Source organism: Bufo gargarizans, chromosome 1 (genome assembly GCF_014858855.1).
Source record: "Bufo gargarizans isolate SCDJY-AF-19 chromosome 1, ASM1485885v1, whole genome shotgun sequence".
NCBI classification, from domain to species: Eukaryota; Metazoa; Chordata; class Amphibia; order Anura; family Bufonidae; genus Bufo; species Bufo gargarizans.
In genome coordinates this window covers 247694138-247721220 of record NC_058080.1, presented here as the reverse complement: position 1 = coordinate 247721220, position 27083 = coordinate 247694138, and the positions used below count along the sequence as shown (strand labels likewise).

The 27083-nt window shown below is 42.4% G+C and overlaps 1 protein-coding gene across 3 annotated transcripts in view; it reads left to right on the top strand.

The window, feature by feature from the left end:
- Positions 1–27083, top strand: part of EMCN (endomucin) — a 243362-nt gene that overhangs the window by 28419 nt on the left and 187860 nt on the right. For all 3 annotated transcript variants that reach the window (XR_006390945.1, XM_044302421.1, XM_044302425.1), the window contains exon 3: positions 25207–25266. Coding sequence is in view for 2 of the 3 variants with exons in the window: in XM_044302421.1 (XP_044158356.1) it covers positions 25207–25266 (60 nt within the window). In the remaining variant the exon portion in view is untranslated. The remainder of the gene's footprint in view (positions 1–25206; positions 25267–27083) is intronic.

Genomic DNA, 27083 nt, shown 5'->3' with positions numbered 1-27083 from the left:
TAAAATGCCAGGGCAGTATAACTACCCCACAAGTGACCCTATTTTGGAAAGAAGGCACCCCAAGGTATTTCATGATGGGCATAGTGAGTTCATGGAAGTTTTTATTTTTTGTCACAAGTTAGTGGAATATGAGACTTTGTAAGGAAAAAAAATAAAAATAAAATCATCATTTTCCGCTAACTTGTGACAAAAAATAAAAAGTTCTATGAACTCACTATGCCCATCAGCGAATACCTTAGGGTGTCTACTTTCCGAAATGGGGTCATTTGTGGGAGTTTTCTACTGTCTGGGCATTGTAGAACCTCAGGAAATATGACAGGTGCTCAGAAAGTCAGAGCTGCTTCAAAAAGTGGAATTCACATTTTTGTACCATAGTTTGAAAACGCTATAACCTTTACCCAAACCATTTTTTTTTTTACCCAAACATTTTTTTTTTATCAAAGACATGTAGAACAATAAATTTAGCGAAAAATTTAGATATGGATGTTGTTTTTTTTGCAAAATTTTACAACTGAAAGTGAAAAATGTCATTTTTTTTCGTTAAATTTCGATTAATAACAAAAAAAGTAAAAATGTCAGCAGCAATGAAATACCACCAAATGAAAGCTCTATTAGTGAGAAGAAAAGGAGATAAAATTCATTTGGGTGGTAAGTTGCATGACCGAGCAATAAACGGTGAAAGTAGTGTAGTGCAGAAGTGTAAAAAGTGGCCTGGTCATTAAGGGTGTTTCAGCTAGGGGGGTTGAAGTGATTAAGCACTTTGAATATCTGAGGTCTAACTAATAGTTCACTTGCTGAATTTGGTCGCAGTTTGCAGTAAGCAGTTAGCAATAACTATTTGCAGATTGGTTCAGTATGATCTGGTATGGTTGTATGCAATTTGGATTGCAATATGGAATTTGAATATGGATTGTGAACATTGTAGTTTGCAATTGGTGTAACTGAAAGTAAACACACATATAACTGGTTCAGTATACAGTTCTAATCATTATATTAACAGTAAGAACATTATATAACTTTTAAATACCTATTTTGGCCTTTCTGCTTCCATAAAACACAGCTCTTAGTGGAGTGAATGTCTGTTCAGCTTCTCTATCTAGTGAATAATAATTTCTAGCAACTCCTGCTAGGGAATTTCCCACACAGGCTGTGTGTGAGGCTGGCTGTGATTGGCCAAGACTCCTGCTGTGTGTAAGGCTGGCTGTGATTGGTCTAGAATCTACAACAGTTTAACACTATGCTTTCTGTTGTTTCTGCTGTGTCATTGAGCTTACCTCACATCCATATAATGAATCTTAAAGGCATATTATCTTTTCTACTTCTGTGAACACACTATATATAACAGTTATATGACATCCAAACAAGAAGTCACTGTAAATAACTCTGCCATTGTATTTAACACACAAACATAGAATCTGTGTTAAGGTTATTGGCAGGTCTAGCTGTAAAAACACACAAGCTATATTATCAACCTAGGACAGGTCTCAGCTGGCCAGCTACAGGACACTGGACGGTTCTTTATACCTGGCACTAACATTGAACTGCAAGGCTGAGTTCACACTTGAGTGATTTGGTCAGTTTTGGCCCCATAACTGCCCAAATAAGCGACACCTGTCATATGCTTGTCAGGCTGACTCACAGTATTGTTTCACTACCACACCAGACTCCCTATGCATGTTTTTGCAAGGCACAGTGTTCTACACCACTATACAGGCTCTCTGAAGTCAGGAAATAGCTGACGACTGAGGGGAGATCTAATAACTATGTAAACATGCAGAGATGTTTCCCAAGATCTATTTATACCCAGCACTGTGACTGACGAGGAAAAATCCTCCATGTCTAGAGGAAAGAAGGTTTCTACACAAACATATAAAAGGATTCCTTATGGTAAGAGCTGTGAGACCAGACCCTCCTCCTTCTCAGCCGATACACCCAACGGCCGCAGCATTCACCCCATAAGACGCACTGCTATTCCCCCCCCCCCCCCCGCTTTTGGGGGGTAAAAGTGCGTCTTATAGGGCAGCCTCCTGGCTGCAACTAAGTTAGTGGTAAGTAGTACATGCGCTGGATTTCAGATGATTTGAATAGTTTAACAATACTACAGGTTAGATATGATTATACTACAGTGAGTGGGGCCTGGTGTAGTAGAATACAGTGACTGCACCGGGCCCCGCTGCCATTACAAAATCAGATGCTGGACCCCATTCACTACACAGGGACACTGTTAAGAGGGATCTGTGGATGACACATTAGATAAGATGCTATATATGTGTCATCCATAGATCCCCCCCATAGCAGTGTCATGCAATCCACAGATGCCCCCATAACAGTGGCGTCCACAGATGCCCCCATAATGATCCCCCATAACAGTGCCATCCACAGATGCCCCCCTAACAGTGCCATCCACAGATGCCCCCATAACAGTGCCATCCATAGATCCCCCATAACAGTGTCATGCACAGACCACCATTAGTTCAAAACCCACCAAAACCACACCTTTTGGTTCAAAATATAATTGTTCTTATTTTCCTCCTCAAAAACCTAGGTGCGTCTTATGGGCCGGTGCGTCTTATAGGGGCGAAAAAATTTCGGTAATTCATACATTTTAAACAGAAAGATGATGCATTAAGGTCGGCAATACATTATACATCTTGATCCCGTGCTGCTATACCTATATTTAACTAGCTCTATTCCATTTCTGATTTGCCAACTTTCTAATTGCCATAATCAATAAATCCACTTTATCATTACCCATTCCAAATATGTTCCATACAATTTAGTTTGCAAACTATACTCTTTTGGAACAGTTACTATAAATGAGATTTATACGATTATGTCACCAAGGCAATGTGACGACCACTTTGTGTGTATGTCAGGAATGTGCTATAGTAAATTCCATGTATCATTCCACTAGCAGTTACTTGGTGAAAAAACAAGATGCATGCAGACAATTCTGACAAATCTAGATTATAAACTCTGTATTATATTTATTACATTGTTAAAATATTTAACAGCCATTCTGTTACTAATAAAAAGTTATTGTACATTTATCATTTTAGCAGTATAAGTATGAAAGTTCTGTTCATGCTGGCATAATGACAATTATACCACTTGTGTGTTTTTCAATAATAAAAAAAAAAAGCTGAAATTGTTTGATTAAAGACTTTAATTGCTTTGAAACGGTCTGGTAAATGCTATTGAAGTTAACAGAATAGCTGAATCACATATTAAGATGTGCCTGTATGACAACTATTAAAATACAGATACCAGCCGTGTGCATCCCACACTTTCCATGGGCCCTAGTATAGTAATGCCTAATCTTGTCCGCAAAACCTGCAAGAATAGGACAGGTTCTATAATCTGCTAAATGGCCGCACAGATCTGGACAGGACATGGATGACATCTGTCTGCTGGCCCCAATTTTTGCAGCCCCCTAGAAATTACCGGTCCATGTGTGATCCGCAAAAAATGCGTATCGGACACTGTCCCAAAATACAGTCAGGTGAATGTGAGTCTGTCACTTGCTAAATCATTTTCAAGTAAGCATCTCCAGAGAATCAGTGCCCCACAACATAACCATACCTTTCTTGTGAAAATCCAGTTCTCTAAGGGCCCATACATACAACCGTATTTTCTTTTCGTGTCCGTTCAATTATTTATTTTTTTGCAGCCCATATGCGGAACCATTCACTTCAATGGGTCCATTAAAAAAACGGAAATGTCCGTATGTCCGCAAGTCCGTTCTGCAAAAAAATAGAACACGTCCTATTCTTGTCCATTTTGCGGACAAGAAGAGGCACTGTTACAATGAATCCGCCCAAAAAAAAGGATGCAACACTGACGTCACACGGATGTTACCCCTTTTTTTTTTTTGCGGATCTGTGTTTTGCTGACCGCAAAATACATACAGTCGTATGCATGACCCCTAATCCTGACAAATGCATCTTTTTATATTTATGCAAATAAGGATTTAAGTGCCCCATGGGTGGGGCTGCTTTATTTTGTGCACCTGGCTTTTCCTGCATTATTGCTTACAGCGCTGAAATCCCAGGGACTGTCACTCAAACAAGAAGGGATGCGCTGGGTATTGCTATGGCGGAGCAATGGTGCACCAAATGGAAAGGCCATGCCCACAGTGCACTGAAAACCTTATTTGCATAAAACTAAAAAGATACATTTCTCTGGATTACAGGACTGGATCCTCACAAGAAAGTTATGTTTTAGAGCACATATCCTACATGGTGGTATGCATACTTTGAAACCAATTTTGAAGGTGACTGACTCCCTTTAAGAGCTGTGTGCCTAGAGGAGTCCCTAAAGCATGTGCATCATAGCTATAAGCACTTTGGAGGAGATTTATCATTGCCCGGCAGTGTAGCCAGGCTACTATAACCAGGCACTGCCGGATGCTGTGCCTAATTTATGAGGAGGCATACTTAATAAAAATGCATGATATCAGAACTTAAATCCCTTCAAGGAACAAGTCTCCAATAATATAATCCAATATAATTCTCTCATATGTAATTAATGGGTCCATTCTGGACCCCTAAAATATCTGTTGGTCTTCTTACGACCATGAATCCTGAAGCCAGTGACATCTTGTGCTTGAGCATGTACAAGATGTTTTGAAGCAGCTGAAAGGTGCCTATTCTTTGGGATTGACATATCATACATTTGCTCCAAGAGTTCTGGTCATGCACCCTATGAACTGAAGGGTACAATTTACACAGACTATACTGTATATCACATACGTAAGTAGTGCTGCTATTGATCAACGTATTTATAAGGAATCTTAATCCTGTGTGACAGGACATGATTTCCTTTGTTTTAACCATCTATTGGCACAAAACACAGGTAGAACCCCAACAGTGTCAACCAAGCGCCCGCACCTGTTGTCTTTCAGTTATTATTTTTGCGACTCTATCCATTCCATAATATAGACTCTAAGATATACAATCCCCTGTTGTGATGGCTTTTCTGGCCACAATTAAACTCCTGTGGACAGGATCTGCTTCAAAGACTGATCTCTGTAGAGTAGTACATGCCTTTGTACCACGAGTTCATCTCAGCCACTCAATGCATCTATAATAATAAACTGGGTACTTTGTTAAAGAGGACCTCTCACCGCTCCTGACATGCCTGTTTTAATAGCTTCATGCATTCCCCATTAAATAACAATTCTGGAGCGTTTATTCTTATCCCTCTATGGTGTATCGTTCCTTTATTATTTCAACTAGAAATTATAATTAAATTGCTAGCAGTCTGCAGTAAGGGTACAGAGGGGGGTAACCAGTTGGGGGTATTAACAAAGTACCCAGTTTATTATCATAGATGCATTGGGTGGCTGAAATGAATTCTAGGTACGAAGGCACATCAGCCAGTATCAGCAAGTTTAAACAAGCGGTAGTGCCACACAATGTAGTGTGAATTATAATCAGATTGTGAACACTATTAGGAAGTATCTCTAATAAATCTACATAGTTTTCTACATAATATAGGCTGCTTGACATGCTGTGTAATGCCTATTTGTATGTAGTGCATTCAATCTACTGTGTGTTATGTGTCACTTTTTCAGGGAGTGGGGAACTAGGGGCTCACTGGGGAACTTTACCTGCACCTCTGTGGGCCGGTCCGAACTTGTACATGCCACACTAATTATCGAATGTGGGCAATAAGTCCCCAAACACATAGACTAATACTGTTCTCCAGCAGTCAAAGGGTGAAACACTGTTATGTTGGCTATCATAGATCTGGATTATTTTAGAGCGTGAAAGAACCAGCATTAAAATGTTAAACTTTACTAGAAAGGTGCAGTGCACATTACAAGTGCAGAAGAGAGACAGAACAATGGTTCCACATCTAGATTTGGCCCAACCATGTGAATCACAAATTCATTGACCCTGATTCATCAAGACCGGCATCTTGTGTGCCAGTCATAATAGGGCCTGTTGGAGGAGGCATGTCATTTATAATCCAGGTTTTGCAACTTTTTTAAGCCAAAAAGAGACATGGGGGAATGATACATTTCTCTCATAGTCTTTAAAGCGGTTATCTTGTTTCACTAACAAACCAGACAACACTGGGGAAGAATGTGCAATAAAGCAGTAAGCTGTGCTTAAATAGCAGCTCTAATTCTCCCGACTGAGTACTGTTTACCGGGCTATAGTGGTGACATCACATCAACAACACGTGTCCGCTACGGCTAGTCACTGGCTGCAGTGGTCATATGTTGTTTATGTGATGTCACCGCTGCAAGTGGGAAATAAAGCCCAGCTAGGAGAACTGAGCGTCAGCACTGGATAGGTAAAGTACTCAATTCTTTATTGCAGCCTCATATTTCTAGAACTGCCCATTAGTTTATATGACATCAGTGATTGGACTGTAAGGTGGAATGAGCAGGAATATTGAACAGTTCATTGTTCCTCTCATGGCTGCTGAGTTTAGATAAAGAGATGTCCCTCTGCCCTTCTGTTGAAGTTACAAAAAATAGGATTAGTCTATATCCACATATGGTATTCTTTTCTGGCAGAAAGATGGCATTTATGCTGCAAACTATACAGACCCCATTATGGTAAATGGGGATCCAGCGAGCCCTAGCAGTGTCCAAATATGCCAGATATGGCAATTCCAGTATTCTGCTCCTCTGCCTGAACAGAATACCAGAAAGTCTACCACAGATGTGGACGTAGATGCCAAATGTGACACTCTCTTCTCCAAGAGATAACCCCTGCAATATAATACCTGGCCAGTTCAAAGGGATTTATTCCTATTTCAAAGATAACCAAGTTGAGGCCAGTTACATACAGCCATCTTACCATTTAATTACCCTTTCCCCCTTTTAGACTAAGTAAATTAAACTTGGCACATAGATTTTTAAATGTGTGCAAGCCAATAACTGTTAGCAAACTGTTGGCAAATGGCAGAACCAATGTTCAGAAGAATAACTCAGATTAGTGGCTGTGTGCATAAGGCCTAAGGCTGGTCATACACATTAGCTGTTAGCTTGTGGGGCCAACAGCTACAGCAATATATCTCTTCCATCCTCTCTTTACTCCTGCCTGATTGGCTCAGGTGAGATGCATGTGTCCTAAATGGGAAGAAAGTCACTGCTGGACTCTTCTGCCAGGTGGCCTATTCCCCTGAAAAGAATTGGGGAATTGCAATCCAGCTGCCTGATATATATCACCCAGGCACATGCCATTAGGGGAGAGTGGAAAGACCCACCATACAACTTAGGTGGCTGACCACTGTCACCTAAATAGCAAATTTGGATCACTTTAATCTAATGTGTAGGGCAGACTAAATGGGCCACATGGTTCTTATCTGCCGACACATTCTATGTATGGTCAGCTTAAATCTATGAGGGTAAAACACTACATAACAAAGATATGGAAAAATAACTGATAAATGTTAACTGCTAACTTGCTAAAAGCTGAATATTGTGATTTAAAGGGGTTGTCCGGGTTCAGAGCTGAACCTGTACATATCCCAATTTTCACCTAGGCAGCCCCCCCATATGAGCATCAGAGCATTTCATGCTCCGATGCTCTCCCTTGCCCTGTGCTGCATCACTCAGGGCAAGGGCTGTTTGTTTATATTTTTTACACTGCTAGCAATGTTGCCGGTGGTATCACCGGCACTGATGGGCGGGCTTTAACGCTGCCCTAGTCGTTTTAAAGGCTAGGCAGTGCTAAAGCCCGCCCATTAGTGCCTGTGATGTCACCGGGCCGAATGCTAGGCAGAAGCCTCTGCCAAGCTTTACTTAGTGAGAGTCCAGTACGTCACTGGAACTCTATAAAAAGCCTTTGTCCTGCGCGATTCAGCGCAGGGCAAAGCAGAGCATCGGAGCATGAAATGGTCATCTCAGAGGGGCTGCCTGGGTGAAAATGGGGGTATGTCCGGGTTCAGCTCTGAACATGGACAACCCCTTTAATGTTAAAATAATTTATCTCTCTATGCACTACACTGGCAGAGTAAGTTAGGTTGCCGTTGCCTGCTCTTTAGTGTTGAGTAAGCATGCTCTGCCGAACTGCTGTTCGGATCAAGCATCGCTATGCTCGGCACATCCGAGTGCTCGGCCGTATACTGCGGATGCTCGAGTACAATTTAATACAATGAAAGTCAATGGAAGACCCGAGCATCAAACCAGGAACCCCCTGCTCTGAAGAAGAGAGGGTGTCTGGTTCACAAAAAAAAGGTTAGAAATTGATGGAAACCTCAATTACTAGCGCCCCAACAAGATGAACAGCACCATCTATTGGTTTCATAGTCTAATGACAAGACTATGAATCCAATAGATGGTGCTGTTCATTAGTAGTGTAGATCGCAAATTTTACATGCAAATGGTTTTTCAGCTGAAAAACAAGGCAGATTCTGCTCATTTGCATGTCTTTCCCATATGCCCATGTTTATGCAAATGAGTTGTTACATGACAAAACTGTATAGAAAGGTTATTGAACATTATGTTAGGACAATCAGAAAACTTTTTGTCACCCTAATGATATTGATCTAGGTGCGCAGGTCCACCCAAGCTATCCAACAGATGTGAAGCAACTTTGAGACTTACTGGCTCTCAGTCAGATGAGAGCTGGTTTGGAATGTCTCATAGCGCACAAGGCTGCCATTGTAAGGTATGCTGACTGTTATCTGTCTCATGGATAGATTGTTGGCTTCTACATACCTGGCTTTTGGCATTTAGGCTTTGTGCGGTTGTCTATTGTACGTCATAGATAATCAGAGTCCAAGACGCAGCCAGCCATCCTCATAATGCTGTTCCCAAACCGTTTTAAATGGGGTTTCCATCAATTTCTAACCTTTTCCTTTGAACCAGGCACCCTCCCCTCTTCAGAGCAGGGGGTGCCTGGTTTAATGCTCGGGTTCTCCCATCGACTTCCATTATACTTGGGTGCTCGGTAGAGCACCCGAGCATCCCGATGTTTTCGACCAGAGCACCAGCATTTTGGTGCTCAATCAACACTACTGCTCTTGCCTCCTCTGGTTAGTGAGTGTCTAGTCAGAGAAGCTAGAGACAAGAACTACATGTCTAAGCTGCTGCTAAGTTTGCTGAAAATGAAGCTTCAGCCAGAGAACACAATTCCTAAGACTGTAGAGCTGCCAAAGAACAACTTAAGGGCTCATGCACACGGTTGTTGCCCAGCCATGGCCGTAATACACATGCAGCGGCCGTGTGAAACCCATGTGCACCCCACATCAGGGATGCAGACCCATTCACTTGAATGGGTCCGCAATCCGGGAGATGCGGTGTGGAATGGAGGAATGGATCGGAAGCCCAGGAAGCACTACGGAGTGCTTCCGTGGGTTTTCTGTCCATGCCTCCACACGGTGCGAACTGTCGGATGCAGATCGCGGACCCCATTCAAGTGAATGGGTCCGCGATCCGCATAGGGCTACCCCACGGTCGGTGCTCGAGCATTGCGGACAGCAACTTGTGGTCCGCAGGACAGGCCTGGCCAGCGCATGGTCGTGTGCATGAGCCCTAACTGAGAGAATACCCCTGAGGGAAAGAGAACAGACATAGAAGGTTTAGAACTATCAAGACCATGCACTGGGTACAGACAGTAAGATACCGATCATTTATAGCATTAAGACTTTGGATCCCTGAATCTAGGATCTGCACCCTTCAGTATGGAAATTACCGAAGGAGTTAATGAGAATGGAACTGCACTCCTATGGTTATTTGGGAAGACTGCAAAGAGTGTTTAGAGTGAGACTCAAGTAGGACTACTACATCAATTCTACTGCCTATACAGAAGTATTGGCAGAATCCTACTGTAATATACCTTAGAACTGTGGCTTTTGGTGCTGTGTGAACTACTACTCTCATTATCTGTGCAGTAACGAGAGACGTTATTTATTGCAAATACACTGAGCCTGGCCACTGTCTCCATGTCTACTAACTATCACCAGGCAGGAACCCCAGAGACTCAGAAAGTGTCCTGAGGAAAATATGGTGCGTCCTCCATTTACTGCTCTACAGCCCCAGGGAGAGCAAGAATGAGGACAACCACTACTACTCCTATAAGTGGCACTGCCACTTCCATCCTCCTCACAGCACTCTCCCCTGTAGACTGCCTGCTGCAGATAGAGAGGAGAAAAGACAGAAATGAAGAAAGAGTAAGGGAGAATACGGAGTCCTGGAATAGCTAGTAGTCACCAGAGCATTTAGAGAGGGCATGTAACATCTCCTTACATCTTTCTTCCCCCTGGTAATAACAATTCTGGTGCATCTACTGTATTTTTGGGATTCTATGATGTGTCATTCCAATATTATTCTTGATAGAAGTTATGAATGAATTACTAGCAACTTACAGTTAGGGGTGTGTCCTTGTACAGTTTGACACTGTTCAATCGGTTCTGCTAGTGTTGGACTGTGCAGGGACACACATCTAACTTGTAAAATCCATCCAGATCTTCATTGCAAACTGTTAGTAATTATTCATAACTTCTAACACAGGTGTGTCAAACTCATGGCCCTCCAGCAGTTGCAAGACTACAATTTCCATCATGCCTGCTACGGTTATCAGGGCATGCTGGGAGTGGAAGTCTTGCACCAGTTGGAGGGGGCCACAAGTTTGACATCCCTGTTTTAGAAAGAATAATAAAGGAATGGCACAACACAGAGTCAGAAGTATACTGTAGATATTCCAGAATTGTTATTTCATGGAGAATGCAGGTAGTTACTAAAACAGACATGTCAGGTGACAGGTCCTCTTTAAACCCAATTACAACTGGGTATATAGTGTATGTGTGGTCATTGACTGAGTACATGTAGAAAGTAGTGGTAAGCAATGGTAGTAAAGACCACATCTGTCCCCTGGATTAACCCTACACTACCAGGCATATAGCTTGGTAGGGTTGATGATGCTGATTAAAATGATACCTGTCTCATGTCTGTGGTATCATTGCGGAGAAAAATGAACTTATGCATATAAACTATTAGAGCACCAGGAGGGGGGCTTAAGCAGTTCCAGCACCGCTACGGCGACACCCCTGTTGCTCCTTAATGATGCCCCTCTGCCTTTAGATTGACAGCGCTAGACCGAACTCGTGTCCAGAACGGCGCATGCACACAACATCTTTGGCTTCATTCTGGAGAGCGAAGTGTTGTGTGCTCGCACTGTTCTGGGCACGAGTTCTGTCTAGCACTGTCAATCTAAAGGAAGGGGCATGTGATAAAAAGCACCAGTGCAATGAGCAGGACCGTGGTAGGGTTAGGCAGACACCAAAATATGCAGTGGGTCCGGATATGGGTATAGAAGTCTATAGTTTTTGTTTGTGACGCCAATTGCAGAGTGCGCAGGGTACAGTCTTAGGGCCCTTTAAGGTGTTGCAACTCATGTACCAGGTTAGCAATGCCAGAGTGGTGTAATGTCTCTGTGTAGCAGTAGTAATAGTGTCAACAGTGTCTCCTACCTTGGTACTGCTGGACTCCTGGATCCTGGCTCACTTGCAATAAATGAGTGCGTTGCTAGTAGGAGTAATTGAGGAACTTGGTAGCAATAATTGAGATCCAGACTTGAAATATAATTCAACTTGTCTTTACTAGTTGCAGCTTTAATCCATACGAGATACAGCAATAGTCTTGGGTCCCAGCAGGTATTGGCAATGTATGGCAGGGATCAATATCTCTTCTGCTCCTATCATGTGCCTGGAGAATATGGCAGGAATCTATATCTTCTGCTCTGTCTATCTTCTGCTGTGTATGGGACTGACTAGCTGAGGAGGAATTTGGCTTCTCCTGGTCTCTGGATGGTTACTCACAGTTGGCTCACAGGGAATGGCTCTTCCTGGAGTTCTGGAGGTGCTGTTTGCTTGTCACCAGTTGAGGCTGAAGGCTCAGACTGGGATGAAGATCTTTGGTCTCATCCGAGACTCGATCCTGGGTTGGGATCCCTAGAACTGGGAGCTCCTACCAGCACAGCCTTGCCCTAGCCGGGGTGGCTGGCACACTCTAACTATAACTTCCTTCTCCTCCCCATGAGGTAGGACATGGGCCAGCCCACTTCTGCTCATAGAGGGGGAGCTAAACTGGAATGTACTATTCCAGACTATATATGCTAAACTGACCTAAGGTCCTGCTGACACATTGCTGTCACCTGCTGGTGAACATGAAAATTACAGCAAATACATTTAACAGGCTTAGAATATGCACATTTGTGAGAATGTGATGCTAAATCACACAGGATGACAACGCAGATACACTTAACAGGTTGTAGCGGGGTAAAAGAGTTTAGTAACATAACTCTGGCATGTTACACCAGGGTCATCGCTGGAGCGATGCTCGAACCGCATGAGCCCGCCTCCTGGTGCTCTAATAGGTCATTTGCATAATTTTAAAAGTTAATTTTACTCTGCAACAATGCCACCAACAGACATAAGACAGGTATTGTTTTAATCAGTGTCATCAACAGTGTAGAAACTAAAAAAACATAAATGGACAACTGAGGCTTGACTATCAATTTCTCCTTAATATACACACGTAGACGGCTACTATACCTTGTGTCTTGTAGTGATCACACATATATATATATATATATATATGCTGGTTTAATTACATTTCAGAATCCCTAAAAAAAATATAAATTTCAACCGTGTGGAAACTGAAAATATGTAAACAGGTGACTGATTTGTGAAGCTCAATTTCAACTTAACACGCACAGGTAGATAGCCTGGTTGGGCAGGGTTTATTCCGGGTGAGAGAGACGCTTTAAGATATTATCTTCTAGCATAATAGCTAATAACGCTGGATATGTGAAATCCAAAGATGTAGCCCCGGGGAAATCTATAGACACTTTTTCATCAACAGCAACACATCATCCTAAAACAGGTGTAAACTAGACAAAAGCAGGCAGCTGTTAATCTCCGAAGGGGAAATTTAAAAAAGGAAACATAACTACTGGTACATGTCAGGTTTATGGCTCTGGTACTATAGTGCTGTATTTTCTTAATTGTCCTGCTTTAAATTAAGGAGCCAAGTATGTTTTTGTACTCCAAATGGCTGCATGTTGCTTAATTCGAGCATCTTCCTGGTAATCTCACAGTGAAACAATACTAACACAATATGGAGAACTCCCTCCCCCACATGCTAGACCACTTACCAATAATACAGAACACAAAAGAAAAAAATAAATAACTAGTCAAGCACAGCCTTATCAAATCAATATAAAATATGAGATTTATTTATAACTAGTGTTGTACCGAACGTTACGATTTTGGATACCCTGACCCGAACCCGAACTTTGCTGGAAAAGTTTGTATTTGAGTTTGGTGTTCGGGCATTTAATAAAATGCATGGCAGCCAATCAGCAAGTTTTTAAGCTGTGGACACTTAGAAGCCTTCACAGCCATGCCTAGTAATGGCATGGCTGTGATTGGCCGGTGCATCATGTGACCCAGCCTCTATAAAAGCTGGATCACGTGTAGCACAGCCCATCAGCTCTAAGTAGTGTAGGGACAGGAAGCAGGCAGCTGAAGTGAGGGACAGTGTTAGGAATCTCATCTGGCTATTTGTTCTGTTGGTGACCTACTTAATTTGGCTGTTAATTCTGTGGGTGACCTATAGCGATCTTTTGTGGGTGCAATGCACCATTTTTGCACCCCTGGCACAGAAATATATTAATCTGGCTGTTAAATTTCTGGGTTACCTATAGCGATTTATTTTGTGGGTGCAATCCTTCATCTTTGTACCCCTGACACAATAATATAATAGTTAATCTGTCTGTTAGTTCGGTGGGTGACATGTTCCCATTTTTTGTGTAAGGTACACCTGCACTGTATACGTGACAGGGAAACTAATTTGGTAATCCATCTGTTAGATTGGTGGGTGACATATTCTTGGTGTGAGGTACACCTACACTGCATACCTGACAGGGAAATAAATATAGTTAATCCGTCTGTTAACTCAGTGGGTGAAATATACCCAATTTTTGTGTGAGGTACACCTGCATTGCATACGTGACAGGGAAATTAATATAGTTAATGCGTCTGTTAGATTGTTGGGTGACATATTCCCATTCTTGGTGTGAGGTACACCTGCATTGCATACGTGACAGAGTAATGAATATAGTTAATCCGTCTATTAGTTCGGTGGGTGACCTCAAAGAATGAGGAGAGCATCCAATAAGGGACGTGGCCCTGGTCGTGGTGCTGTTGGAGCTCCTGTTGCAGGGAGAGGACGTGGTCGATCTGTGCCAGCTACACGCTGAAATAAAACCCCTTCCTCAAGTGTACATAGGCGACAGAACGTTCAGCGTTATTTTGTAGGACCGAATACCAGTGTAGGAATGGTGAGGCCAGAACAAGTAGAGGCGGTAGTAGATTGGGTGGCTGACAGTGCCTCTAGTTCCTTCACATTGTCTCCCACTCGGTCCACTGCTGAAAGCGCAGAGTTGGCACCTGCAGCCCATGGGCATCTGTCTTTCACCTCACCCCCTTGCAAATCAGCCAAGCAGTCTGAGCCCCAAGTAATGCAGCAGTCTCTGATGCTTTTTGATGACTCTTATGGCAGGATTTCCGTGGGCAGGCCACATAGCCCTGCCCCAGAAGTGGAAGAGATTGAGAGCACCGATGCCCAATGACTTATGTTTCAGGATGTGGACATGGGAGGACCACCGCAGCACGTCTCTGATGTTGACGAAACACAGGTGCCAACTGCTGCGGATTTCTGCAATGTGCAGACCGGCAAGGAGGGCAGGGGTAAAGACTGGGTGGAAGATAATGTGGAGGATGATGAGGTCCTAGACCCCACATGGAATCAAGGTCATGCAAGTGACGTGTGCAGTTCGGAGGAAGAGGTGGTGGTCATACAGCGCCAGCCACGCAGCAAAAGAGAAGCAGGGTGCAAAAGCAGAGTGGCCGTCCCCTAGTCAGTATGCCTGCTACTGCCCACCGTACCCAGGGACTGAGCATACCAAAGCCAGTTCCAAGGAGTTCCATGGCATGGCAGTTCTTCAGACAATGTGCTGACGACAAGACGCGAGTAGTTTGCACGCTGTGCATAAATGTTCTAAACCTGAGCACCACCTGCTTGACCAGGCATCTAAATGCAAAGCACGAGCTACAGTGGAGTAAACACCAAAAACAATGAAAGATCTCAGGCTCCTCCTTCTCCCTCTTCTGCTGTGGTCTCAGCCTTTTCCTCCACCTCTGGAGTGACAGTGCCACCTGCCACCCCCAAACAGAGGATGTGGCAGCAAAGCCACCACCTCCGTCACGTCACCAAGCATCTCTACACTGTCCCATTGAAGCGTTCAGCTGTCCATCTCCCAAACACTGGAGAGAAAGAGGAAGTACCCCCCCTACCCACCCGCGATCCCTGGCCCTGAATGCCAGCATTTCAAAATGCCTGGCCTTTGAAATGCTGTCATTCCGTCTAGTGGAGACGGAAACTTTTAAAAACCTTATGGTGGTGGCTGTCCCACAGTACGTGGTTCCCAGCAGCCACTACTTTTCCAGGTGAGCCATCCCTGCCCTGCACAACCAAGTGGCCGACAAAATTAGGTGTGCACTGCGCAACACCATCTGTGGCAAGGTCCACATAACCACCGATATGTGGACCAGTAAGCATGGGCAGGGAAGTTATATCTCCCTAACTGCATATTGGTTAAATGCAGTGGTGGCTGGGCCTGAGGCGGATAGCAGTTTGGCGCATGTCCTTCTGCCACCGAGGATTGCAGGACGTTTCTCTTTGCCTCCTCCTTCTACTCCGCTTCCTCCTATACTACCTCCTCATCCGGTCAGCGTAACACCTTCACCACCACCTTCAGCACAGCCAGGGGAAAACGACAGCAAGGTATTTTGAAACTCATCTGTTTGGGGGAAAAAACCCACACCGCGCAGGAGCTGTGGACAGGCTTGGAACAACAGACCGATGAGTGGTTGGTGTCACTGAGCCTCAAGCCCAGCCTGGTGGTATGCGATCACGGGTGAAATCTCGTAACAGCTCTGCGCCTAGCTGGTTTGATGCACATTTCTTGCTTGATGGACATGTGCTGAATTTGGTGGTGCATAGATTCCTGAAAAATTACCCGATATGTAAGACCTGCTGCAGAAAGTGCGGGCCATCTGTGCCCGCTTTTGGCATTCTAACCCTGCTGCTGCTTGCCTGTCTACGCTGCAGCGTAACTTTGGCCTTCCCGCTCACCACCTCATATGCCACGTACCCACAAGGTGGAACTCCACCTTGCACACGCTGGAGACACTGTGCGAGCAGCAGCAGGTGATAGTGGAGTTTCGGCTGCAGCACGCACAGGTGAGTCGCTCTGCGGAACAGCACCACTTCAACATCACCGTGTTGGCCTCCATGTGGGACGTGTGTGCCGTGTTGCACTGTTTTGAGTACTCCATCAATATGGTCAGTGCCGATGACGCCGTCCTCAGCGTTACTATCCCACTTTTTTGTCTCCTTGAAAAAACACTTGATGATAAAAGAGGATGTGGCACAGTAGGAAGAGGAGGAGGGATCATTTCCACGGTTTTTAGGCCAGTCATTCACAAGTGGCTCGGAGGGTGGGTTCCTGCACCAACAGAGGCAAGGTACACAACTGTCCAGGCCAGGGCACAGTTCTGGAGGATGAAGAGAAGGAGGATGATGATGAGGAGGAACAGAAGGGTGGCACCCAAAGCAGCTCATGGGCATCACTGGAGCATGGCTGGGGGAAAACAGAGGACACAGACGATACACCTCCCACAGAGGACAGCTTGCCGTTGCCTCTGGGCAGCCTGGCACAAATGAGCGACTACATTCTGCAGTGCCTCAAATAGTAGTTCAGGAGCAAGTTTCTTTGTAATAATGAGCTATTTACCTTGAAATTCCAAACTGAACAGGTGAGTTTTGAGTCTTGTTTTAAAAGAGTCCAGTAATGATATCTCTCTCATTGATCCAGGTAATAGGTTCCCGATAGCGAGAGCTGCATGACAGAAGGCTCTGGTTTCAATAGTTTTATGGTGGATCCTATGCATGGACAGTTTGTTCATCGGGTTGATTTAGAGGGTGGTAAGGAGTGTAGGGAAGCAGTAGTTCTTTTAGATAGCTGATGCCTAAGTTGTTTATGGTTTTAATGGTATGCAAACAAATTTGAAAAGTTATTCTCCATTTTAAGGGCAGACAGTGGAGAATAGGAGTTATGGGAGCATGCCAGAGGATTATACAGTATATCCAGCTGGGTAAATCTTCTGGATGAATATACACCCAGACAATAATATATGTAATATATACAATTAGTTTTCTCTCATATTGGCCATATAATTGTGTTACATATAATGTAATTATATGGACATATCACTTAGAAACTAATGCATATTGACAGTAGTTATGTCCACACTTCTCAACAATAAAGACCATTTTCAAATCAGTTCCTCAACAAGGCGCAAGTTAAAAGGGCACCAAGATCCTAATGTGGTACTGCAAAGTAGCATAATTGTGAAGCATATACAGTCAGGTCCATAAATATTGGGACATCAACACAATTCTAACATTTTTGGCTCTATACACCACCTCAATGGATTTAAAATGAAACAAACATGTGCTTTAACTGCAGACTGTCAGCTTTAATTTGAGGGTATTTACATCCAAATCAGGTAAACGGTGTAGGAATTACAACAGTTTTCATATGTGCCTCCCACTTGTTAAGGAACCAAAAGTAATGGGACAATTGGCATCTCAGCTGTTCCATGGCCAGGTGTGTGTTATTCCCTCATTATCCCAATTACAATGAGCAGATAAAAGGTCCAGAGTTCATTTCAAGTGTGCTATTTGCATTTGGAATCTGTTGCTGTCAACTCTCAAGATGAGATCCAAAGAGCTCTCACTATCAGTGAAGCAAGCCATCATTAGGCTGAAAAAACAAAACAAACCCATCAGAGAGATAGCAAAAACATTAGGCGTGGCCAAAACAACTGTTTGGAACTTTCTTAAAAAGAAGGACCGCATCGGTGAGCTCAGCAACACCAAAAGACCCGGAAGACCATGGTAAACAACTGTGGTGGATGACCGAAGAATTATTTCCCTGGTGAAGAAAACACCCTTCACAACAGTTGGCCAGATCAAGAACACTTTCCAGGAGGTAGGTGTCTGTGTGTCAAAGTCAACAATCAAGAGAAGACTTCACCAAAGTGAATACAGAGGGTTCGCCACAAGATGTAAATCATTGGTGAGCCTCAAAAACCGGAAGGCCAGATTACAGTTTGCCAAACGACATCTAAAAAAGCCTTCACAGTTTTAGAACAACATCCCATGGACATATGATACCAAGATCAACTTGTACCAGAGTGATGGGAAGAGAAGAGTATGGAGAAGGAAAGGAACTGCTCATGATCCTAAGCATACCACCTCATCAGTGAAGCATGGTGGTGGTAGTGTCATGGCGTGGGCATGTATGGCTGCCAATGGAACTGGTTCTCTTGTATTTAGTAATGGTGTGACTGCTGACAAAAGCAGCAGGATGAATTCTGAAGTGTTTCGGTCAATATTATCTGCTCATATTTAGCCAAATGCTTCAGAACTCATTGGACGGCACTTCACAGTGCAGATGGACAATGACCTAAAGCATACTGCAAAAGCAACCAAAGAGTTTTTTAAGGGAAAGAAGTGGAATGTTATGCAAGGGCCAAGTCAATAACCTGACCTGAATTCGATTGAGCATGCATTTCACTTGCTGAAGACAAAACTGAAGGGAAAATTCCCCAAGAACAAGCAGGAACTGAAGACAGTTGAAGTAGAGGCCTGGCAGAGCATCACCAGGGATGAAACCCAGCGTCTGGCGATGTCTATGCGTTCCAGACTTCAGGCTGTAATTGACTGCAAAGGATTTGCAACAAAATATTAAAAAATGAAAGTTTGATTTATGATTATTATTCTATCCCATTACTTTTGGTTCCTTAACAAGTGGGAGGCACATATGCAAACTGTTGTAATTCCTACACCGTTCACCTGATTTGGATGTAAATACCCTCAAATTAAAGCTGACAGTCTACAGTTAAAGCACTTCTTGTTCGTTTCATTTCAAATCTATTGTGGTGGTGTATAGAGCCAAAAATGTTAGAATTGTGTCGATGTCTTTATGGTCCTGACTGTAGCTGGGTCACAACACTGCTTCCCACAAATAGAAACATCGAGTTTGTGCAATGATATATGCAGTTAGTGCAAATGGGGCTGTCCAACATAATACTAAATGTAGAAGAATAACACGCAATCCTGCTGCCTGGTAGAACATAACCAGTCCATATTGGACAGTTCACTGCAACCACAGATGTTACACACGGCCCCATATATCCAATATTTTGGTGCATCAAGGTTCCCTATCTTGGTATTCAGGACCTCTTCTGAAATGCCTAAATGGTATCAAGCAGTAAGTACAGCTGAGCAGATCAGGCAGAAATGTAGTCTTGTAGCATTCCAAATATGCAGCATGGTGAACTTGTGTGCTGCGTCTTCAACATCAACACCAACATCAACACCAACATGTTTGGTCCAAAGTGGACCTCCTCAGGGTGCCTGTGCATTCAGCTTCTTAATAAACTCTATATACCAATATCTTATAGGAACCAGTACCTCAATATTACCTCCCAAATACTTCCACCTCTCAAGGTGGTGAACATATTTAAATATGCTGCATTTAGAATTCCCTTAACTATGACGAGTCTCCCCGTCCCAGCCACTGAAAAACACCCCTACAAAAACTCATGCTTGGCCAGGCCTCCTTTATATGAAGTAGTGAAGGTATGAGTGAATCCATGTTTGGCCAGGCCTCCTTTACACGAGGTAGTGAAGGTTTGAGTGAATTCACACTTGGCCAGGCTTCTGTCACATCAAGTTCTGAAAGTATTAGTGACTCCACACTTGGCCAGGCCTCCTTCACATGAAGTACTGAAGGTATGAGTGAATCCATGTTTGGCCAGGCCTCCTTCACATGAAGTAGTGAAGGTTTGAGTGAATTCACACTTGGCCAGGCTTCTGTCACATCAAGTTCTGAAGGTATTAGTAACTCCACACTTGGCCAGGCCTCCATCATATGATGTCCCATAGGCCTGCTGATGTCTATTTCCTCTCCATCAAAAATGTTCTCCTCTTCATTCTCTCAATCCTCCTCCTCTTGCTCTTCATCCTCCTCTAGAATTGTCTCTATGGTTGGCCAAAAAGAGACACTCAAAAAAGTCTTCTTTATTAAATACATCCAAGTACTATACAAAATAATAATAAAATATTGCCCAGTATTATAAAGTACAAAATACAATGTCTCCTATCATGAGCTGCAAAACATGGCTGGAATTTACAACCAAACCTCAATCCTTTTAAAGAGCTGTCTCAAAAGCCCAACCAAAGTGCTGCTCCAGGTATAGACAAATCACATTTAAACAATCACATAGGCAAAGTCCAATGCATACTAACCCAAAACCAGGGAGGAATAAGGTTTCCCCTGACGTCCGCTTCGCCTTGCTTTTTCAAAGGGGCATGTCGCTCTAAATTATATTCAAACCATTTATACCCACTCTACAGCTGAAAACTATTTCCCCTCCTCAATAATCCCACAATGACCTGTAGATAGGGAGGGGCGATGAATCACACCACGTACTGTGCATCCAGTCACTCAGAATAGCTGCAAAATCACTTGAGATTCTGTGAGATCACGCCCAAAGTTCCGATCATGTGATCAAGTCATATGAACTTACTTTGGTGAGGCAGCAAGCTCAAGGAAGAGTCCTTGTTGTTCTAGACTAAACTTTAAGAATTCTGTAGTCCACTGTGCTCTTGGGAACTTTCACTGTAGCATCATTTTTTGTACGCTTCTCCAGGTCTTCACACAATCCTGTCTCTGGGCTGGGCTGTACTGGTAGTTCTTTCTTCCTCATGGCTTGGTTTCTGCTCTGATATGCATTGTCATCTGTGTAACCTTTTCTAGACAGTGGTGTATGTTTCCAAATCATGTCCAATCAACTGAATTTACCACAGGTGGACAATCAATGTGTACAAACAGTGTCTAAATACTTATGTCCATGCACAATTTTAGTTTTTCTGTTTCAAAAATGCTGTTTGCGCTTAGACATTATAGGGTATTGACTGCAGATTGATGAGGGAAAAACCTGATTTCTTTAGCACAAGATCGAAACAAAACAAAATCTGGAAAAGTGAGTCTGAAGACTTTCTAAATGTGCTGCGTATATAAACTCATTGACAAAAAGTATATATGTAAGTGGTTACAATATTAAAGCAAAAGAATAAAGTTAATTGGCAAAGTGGTACAACTGAAAGGGGGCTCAGGTACCCTGTTGAATCGTATCTAGCCTCAATACAAGATAAAAGCATGGAGGGCATGGAGGCATGCAGATTACATATGGTATCCTGTGGCTCATTTGCCCACAGGTGTTGGAGCTGGGCCTGTAGCTGCTGCATAGTCTGAGGTTGCCGAAGCTCGATTGGCGATCAATCTGGTGACTAGGAAGGCCAAGGAAATGTTGAAATCTGGCAGAGACATACCTGGCAAACCTTTGCTGTGTGTGGGCGAGCATCATCCTGCGAAAAAATGCCAGTTGGAAGCCCTGCCACAAGAGGGGTAACACAATAGGTATATTAGTGTTTTTTTTAATGTCCAGCTAGCTTTGTACTAAATAGAGTAATGCAGACTGAGCTGCATGAACTAGTGTATTGAGTGTGGGGATTACTGTTGAATGATGGGGTTCAGTTCAGAAGAATGAGTGGCGGGAGGGTGTTTAAAATGGATAAAGTCAGTTTAAGGAACATGATAAGCTTGCTTAACCCCTTAAGGACCGGGACATTTTTCACCTTAAGGACCAGGCCATTTTTTGCAAATCTGACATGTGTCACTTTATGTGGTGATAACTTTAAAACACTTTTACTTATCCAGGCTATTCTGAGATTGTTTTCTAGTCACATGTTGTACTTCATGACAGTGGTAAAATTGATCCAGAAGAAGATACAAGCGGCACTTCTGCTTGCAGCGATGCGGTGCACGTGTCCCGGAGAAGATCCACAGATAATTGTATAGAGAAGGACCAGCACTCACTCTAGTAGTAGTTTCAAATGAATTTAATGGTCACATACATGTAAGTGACGCGTTTCGGCTACTGATAGCCTTTGTCAAGTTTGACAAAGGCTATCAGTAGCCGAAACGCGTCACTTACATGTATGTGACCATTAAATTCATTTGAAACTACTACTAGAGCGAGTGCCGGTCCTTCTCTATACAATTATCAGTGGTAAAATTAAGTCAAAAAATATAATTTGAAATTCCAAATTTACCCAAAAAATTTAAAAATTAGCAAATTTAAATTTCTCTACTTTTATAATAGATAGTAATACCTCCAAAAATAGTTATTACTTCACATTCCCCATATGTCTACTTCATGTTTGGATCATTTTGGGAATGCCATTAAATTTTTTGGGGACGTTAGAAGGCTTCTAAAACCCACTTTTTCAGGAGCAGTTCAGGTCTGAACTCACTTTGTGAGGCTTACATAATAGAAACCACCCCATTTTACAAAATACACCCCTCAAGGTATTCAAAACTGAATTTACAAACTTTATTAACCCTTTAGGTGTTCCACAAGAATTAATGGAAAATAGAGATAAAATTTCAAAATGCCATTTTTTGGGCAGATTTTCCATTTGAATCCATTTTTTCCAGTTACAAAGCAAGGATTAACAGACAAACAAAACTCAATATTTATGGCCCTGATTCTGTAGTTTACAGAAACACCCCATACATATGTGGTCATAAACTGCTGTACGGGCACACGGCAGGGCGCAGAAGGAAAGGAATGCCATACGTTTTTTGGATGGCAAATTTTACTAGACTGGTTTTTTGACACCATGTCCCATTGGAAGCCCCCCTGATGTAGAAACTCCAAAAAAGTGACCCCATTTTGGAAACTACGGGATAGGGTGGCAGTTTTGTTGGTACTATTTTAGGGTACATATGATTTTTGGTTGCTCTATATTACACTTTTTGTGAGGCAAGGTAAAAAGAAATAGCTGTTTTGGCACCGTTTTAATTTTTTGTTATTTACAACATTCATCTGACAGGTTAGATTATGTGGTATTTTTTTAGAGCAGATTGTCACTGACGCGACAATACCAAATATGACTTTTTTTGGTTGTTTGTTTCAGTTTTACATAACAAAGCATTTACGAAAAAATAAAAAAGAATTGTGTCTCCACATTCTGAAAGCCATAGTTTTATTAATTTTTTGGGTGACTGTCTTATGTAGGGGCTCATTTTTTTCGGGATGAGATGAGGGTTTTATTGGTACTATTTTGGGGTGCGTATAACTTTTGGATCGCTTGCTATTACACTTTTTGTGATATAAGGTGACAAAAAATAGCTTTTTTTAGACCATTTTTTTTTTTTACGGTATTCACCTGAGGGGTTAGGTCATGTGATATTTTTATAGATAAGGTAATTACGGATGCGGAAATACCTAATATGTCTCCTTTTTTATTTATGTAAGTTTTACACAATGATTTCAATTTTTTAAACAAAAAATTATCATGTTTTAGTGTCTCCATAGTCTGAGAGCCATAGTTTTTTCAGTTTTTGGGCGATTATCTTATGTAGGATAAGATATTTGCAGGATGAGATGATGGCTTGATTGGCACTATTTTGGGGTGCATATGACTTTTTGATCGCTTGCTATTACACTTTTTGTGATGTAAGGTGACAAAAAAATGGCTTTTTTTACTCCGTTTTTTTTTTTTTTTTAAATACGGTATTTACCTGAGGGGTTAGGTCATATGATATTTTTATAGAGCATGTTATTAAGGACGCGGCTATACTTAATATGTATACTTTTTTATTTACTTAATTTTTACACAATATCAGCATTTTTTAAACAAAAAAATTATGTTTTAGTGTCTCCATATTCTGAGCCATATATTTTCTTATTTTTTGGGCAATTGTCTTAGATAGGGGCTCATTTTTTGAGGAATGTGAGGATGGTTAGATTGGTACTATTTTGGGGGGCATACGCTTTTTTGATCACTTGGTGTTGCACTTTTTGTGATGTAAGGTGATAAAAATTGCTTTTTTTTTATACAGTTTTTTTTTTAATGGTATTTATCGGACAGGGTGGATCATGTGATATATTTATAGAGCCGGTCATTACGGACGCGGCAATACCTAATATGTGTGTTTTTTTATTATAAAATGAGGGGAAAGGGGCGTTTTTTTACTTTATTAATTTTATTACTTTATTATTTTATTAAAAACACTTTTTTTAACCTTTTTTTTCTTTATTTTAGTTCTGATATTCACTTTTGGGGGTTTGATCCCCTCTGCAATGCATTACAATACATCTGTATTGTAATGTATTGCCTGTAAGTGTCTGACACTAACAGGTTGCCTAAGACACCCAGCCTGAGGCTGGATCTCCTCGGCTCCCGTAAAAGTCAGGTCCCGATGCTGTGCAAGGCACTGGGCAGCCTCTGCACGGTATCGGGCTGCCTTCTGAGACATTAAGTCCTCGCCACAGTAGTGCGGGGACTCGATGGGCTCACTCAAACACAATCCCCTTCTATGCCGCGGTCAGTGGCATAGAAGGGGTTAATCCGCAGCGATCGCCGATACGGGGGGGTCACAAGACCCCCCTCAGCATTGTCCCAGGGTGCCTGCTGATTGATTTCAGCAGGCACCCAGTTCCGATCACCGCCCGCCACGCGGCAGTGATCGGAAATACACAGGGCGTACAGGTACGCCCTGTGTCCTTAAGTACCGGGACATCAGGGCGTACCTGTATGCCCTGTGTCCCCAACAGGTTAAAAAGATGTGTTTTTTTAAGGTGCCTTTAAACCTAAAGAAGTTGGGTATTAACCTTATTGCCCAGGGCACTGAATTCCAGAGTGCTGATGCGGCTCCAGAAAAGGAGTGAGAGGTTCAAATAATGGAGGATGTTTATCTTTGATCAGTGACAGAACGGACAGCGACACTAGAGTAGTAGACAGAAATGAGGGAGGAGTTGCAGCACTGAGGACAGCTTTGTGGATGAGTGTGAGGAGTTTTAACTGCATTCTGTGGTGGAAAGGAAAGCAGTAAAGTGACTGGCACAGGCTAGAGGCATTGGACAGGTGGCTGGACAAAAAGATGAGCCTGGCTGCTACAGTATAAATGTTTGTCTCAATTGACTACCTACAGTTTCATTAAAGAAATTCTTATTGAACATCTTTCTATGTTACAGGTGTCTTAAACATAACTGGTGTTCCTAGTACTATACCAACTAAAATTGTTACAAAGACAGGTAAGCATAATGTTCTTACTGATGTATTAAGTACTGTAACTCTGTAGCACTTTATACTGTAACGTTTTTTAATAATATTGTGACATCAGGGGTCACATAGCTCTCCAGGATCGCCATCTTCTCCGCTTAGACGGTTGGCACACCTCAAGAAGCCACTCCAACACTGCAGATTTGGGTGCAAACTGGCAACGACCAGCTTTATTGTCACTTTAACAGCAGACCAAACATAAATCACAAACACAAATCCTGGGCCGTCTGGCCACTGACTATACAGTAGTTCTCCCTCTCTATTGGGATCTGGGTCTACTACCCAGCTCACCAAAACACAACACCATGCTTACCCCACACAGGGTCTCAGGGTCCCAACTCCAACAGGCCTTGACGCAGCCTGCTTCTTCCCCAGACAGGGAGCTTTGATTGAGGAGCTCAGCCCACATTTATCCGAGCTTCTCAGCTGGCTGCTAATTACATTTATTACCAGCCTAGCTGCTGCAGACAAATTTTCCCAGCCTTTCTTTTTCTCACCCAGCTTCCTCTGGGTGAGATACACCATTTTAATAACCTTCATATGGTCCTCTGGCAGCTCCACTGCCACAATATGTATAAAAGAAATTCTTCAATGGTTATAGTTTATTGAAGTAGTAGGAGATCAGGTATTTACCCTTCCACCAACCAACATTGGACATCTGGTAGCTAGCTTTCTTCTCTACCTACTGATAACCAAGTAACCTATCTATTCCACCATCTGCACTGAATGCATTGATTTACTACTGCTTCAAAACTAGACACCAGTTACCTACATAATGCTTCAGCCCTACTTACTGTACTCAAGGTACCTTCCAATCATTGTATATAAAAATGCCATCAGTTGTGTCCGAGTCATGCATAAAAAAACTGGACAGACACAACTGATATATATGACCAAAACCTAAGAAAAAGTCTCTAAAGAAATTTGAGAAACTTTGAGGGGAATTTATCAAAGGTTGTACAACAGTTTTCTGGTGCACAAAAGTCCCATTTTGTTGCATGTGGCATTTTACTGATATTTGCAATAGTTTGGGACTTTCCACTCGTCACATTTGTGCTGCAACCGATGTTTGGCAGAGGTATACTACAGAATTCATTAGCCCGGCCACTTCTGTACTGTACTGCGCCAAGACAGTGACACGAGAGTGCAGGCGTGAGACTTCACTGCCTGAACGTGTCAGTTAAAGTGGTGGGGAAATGGCCTGTAGGAGAGTGAATGGGGCCCCTGGGTACAAGGAGGTGCACCCATTGACTAATTTGCATATTATTACAATGTTGTTTCCTCTGCAATAAGGCTATGGAGCAAGGTGGGACCAACATTATTAGATTCAGTCGACAAGAGTAGATCTCCCACCTAAGCTGGTTTATTGAGCAATACAGTATTTAGTGACAGATTCCCTTTAAGTTTTAAGTGGAAATCACCTTTAAATACATGTTAAAAATATCCTACAAGTATATTTTATTATATTTTTATTATAAGGAGTTAAATGTTAACTATTTGTCTCTGACACTATAGTATGGAACTTGTAAATATGTAACACTACACAAACAGAACAAAGTAAATAACATAAGATAAGCTCTAGAGAACAATAACCTTTTAGTTAGTAGATGGGTTTATTTGCATGCGTTGATAAAATGTAAAGAATAAAGGGTACAGCTTGTGGAAGATATACTAATAAATTATACATAACATACAATGCCTGCTGCATATCATCATTGTCCTCGAATAACCTTAAATTTATTATATTCAATAATGAATACCTGAATTATTCATTAGAGCTTTGAATTGG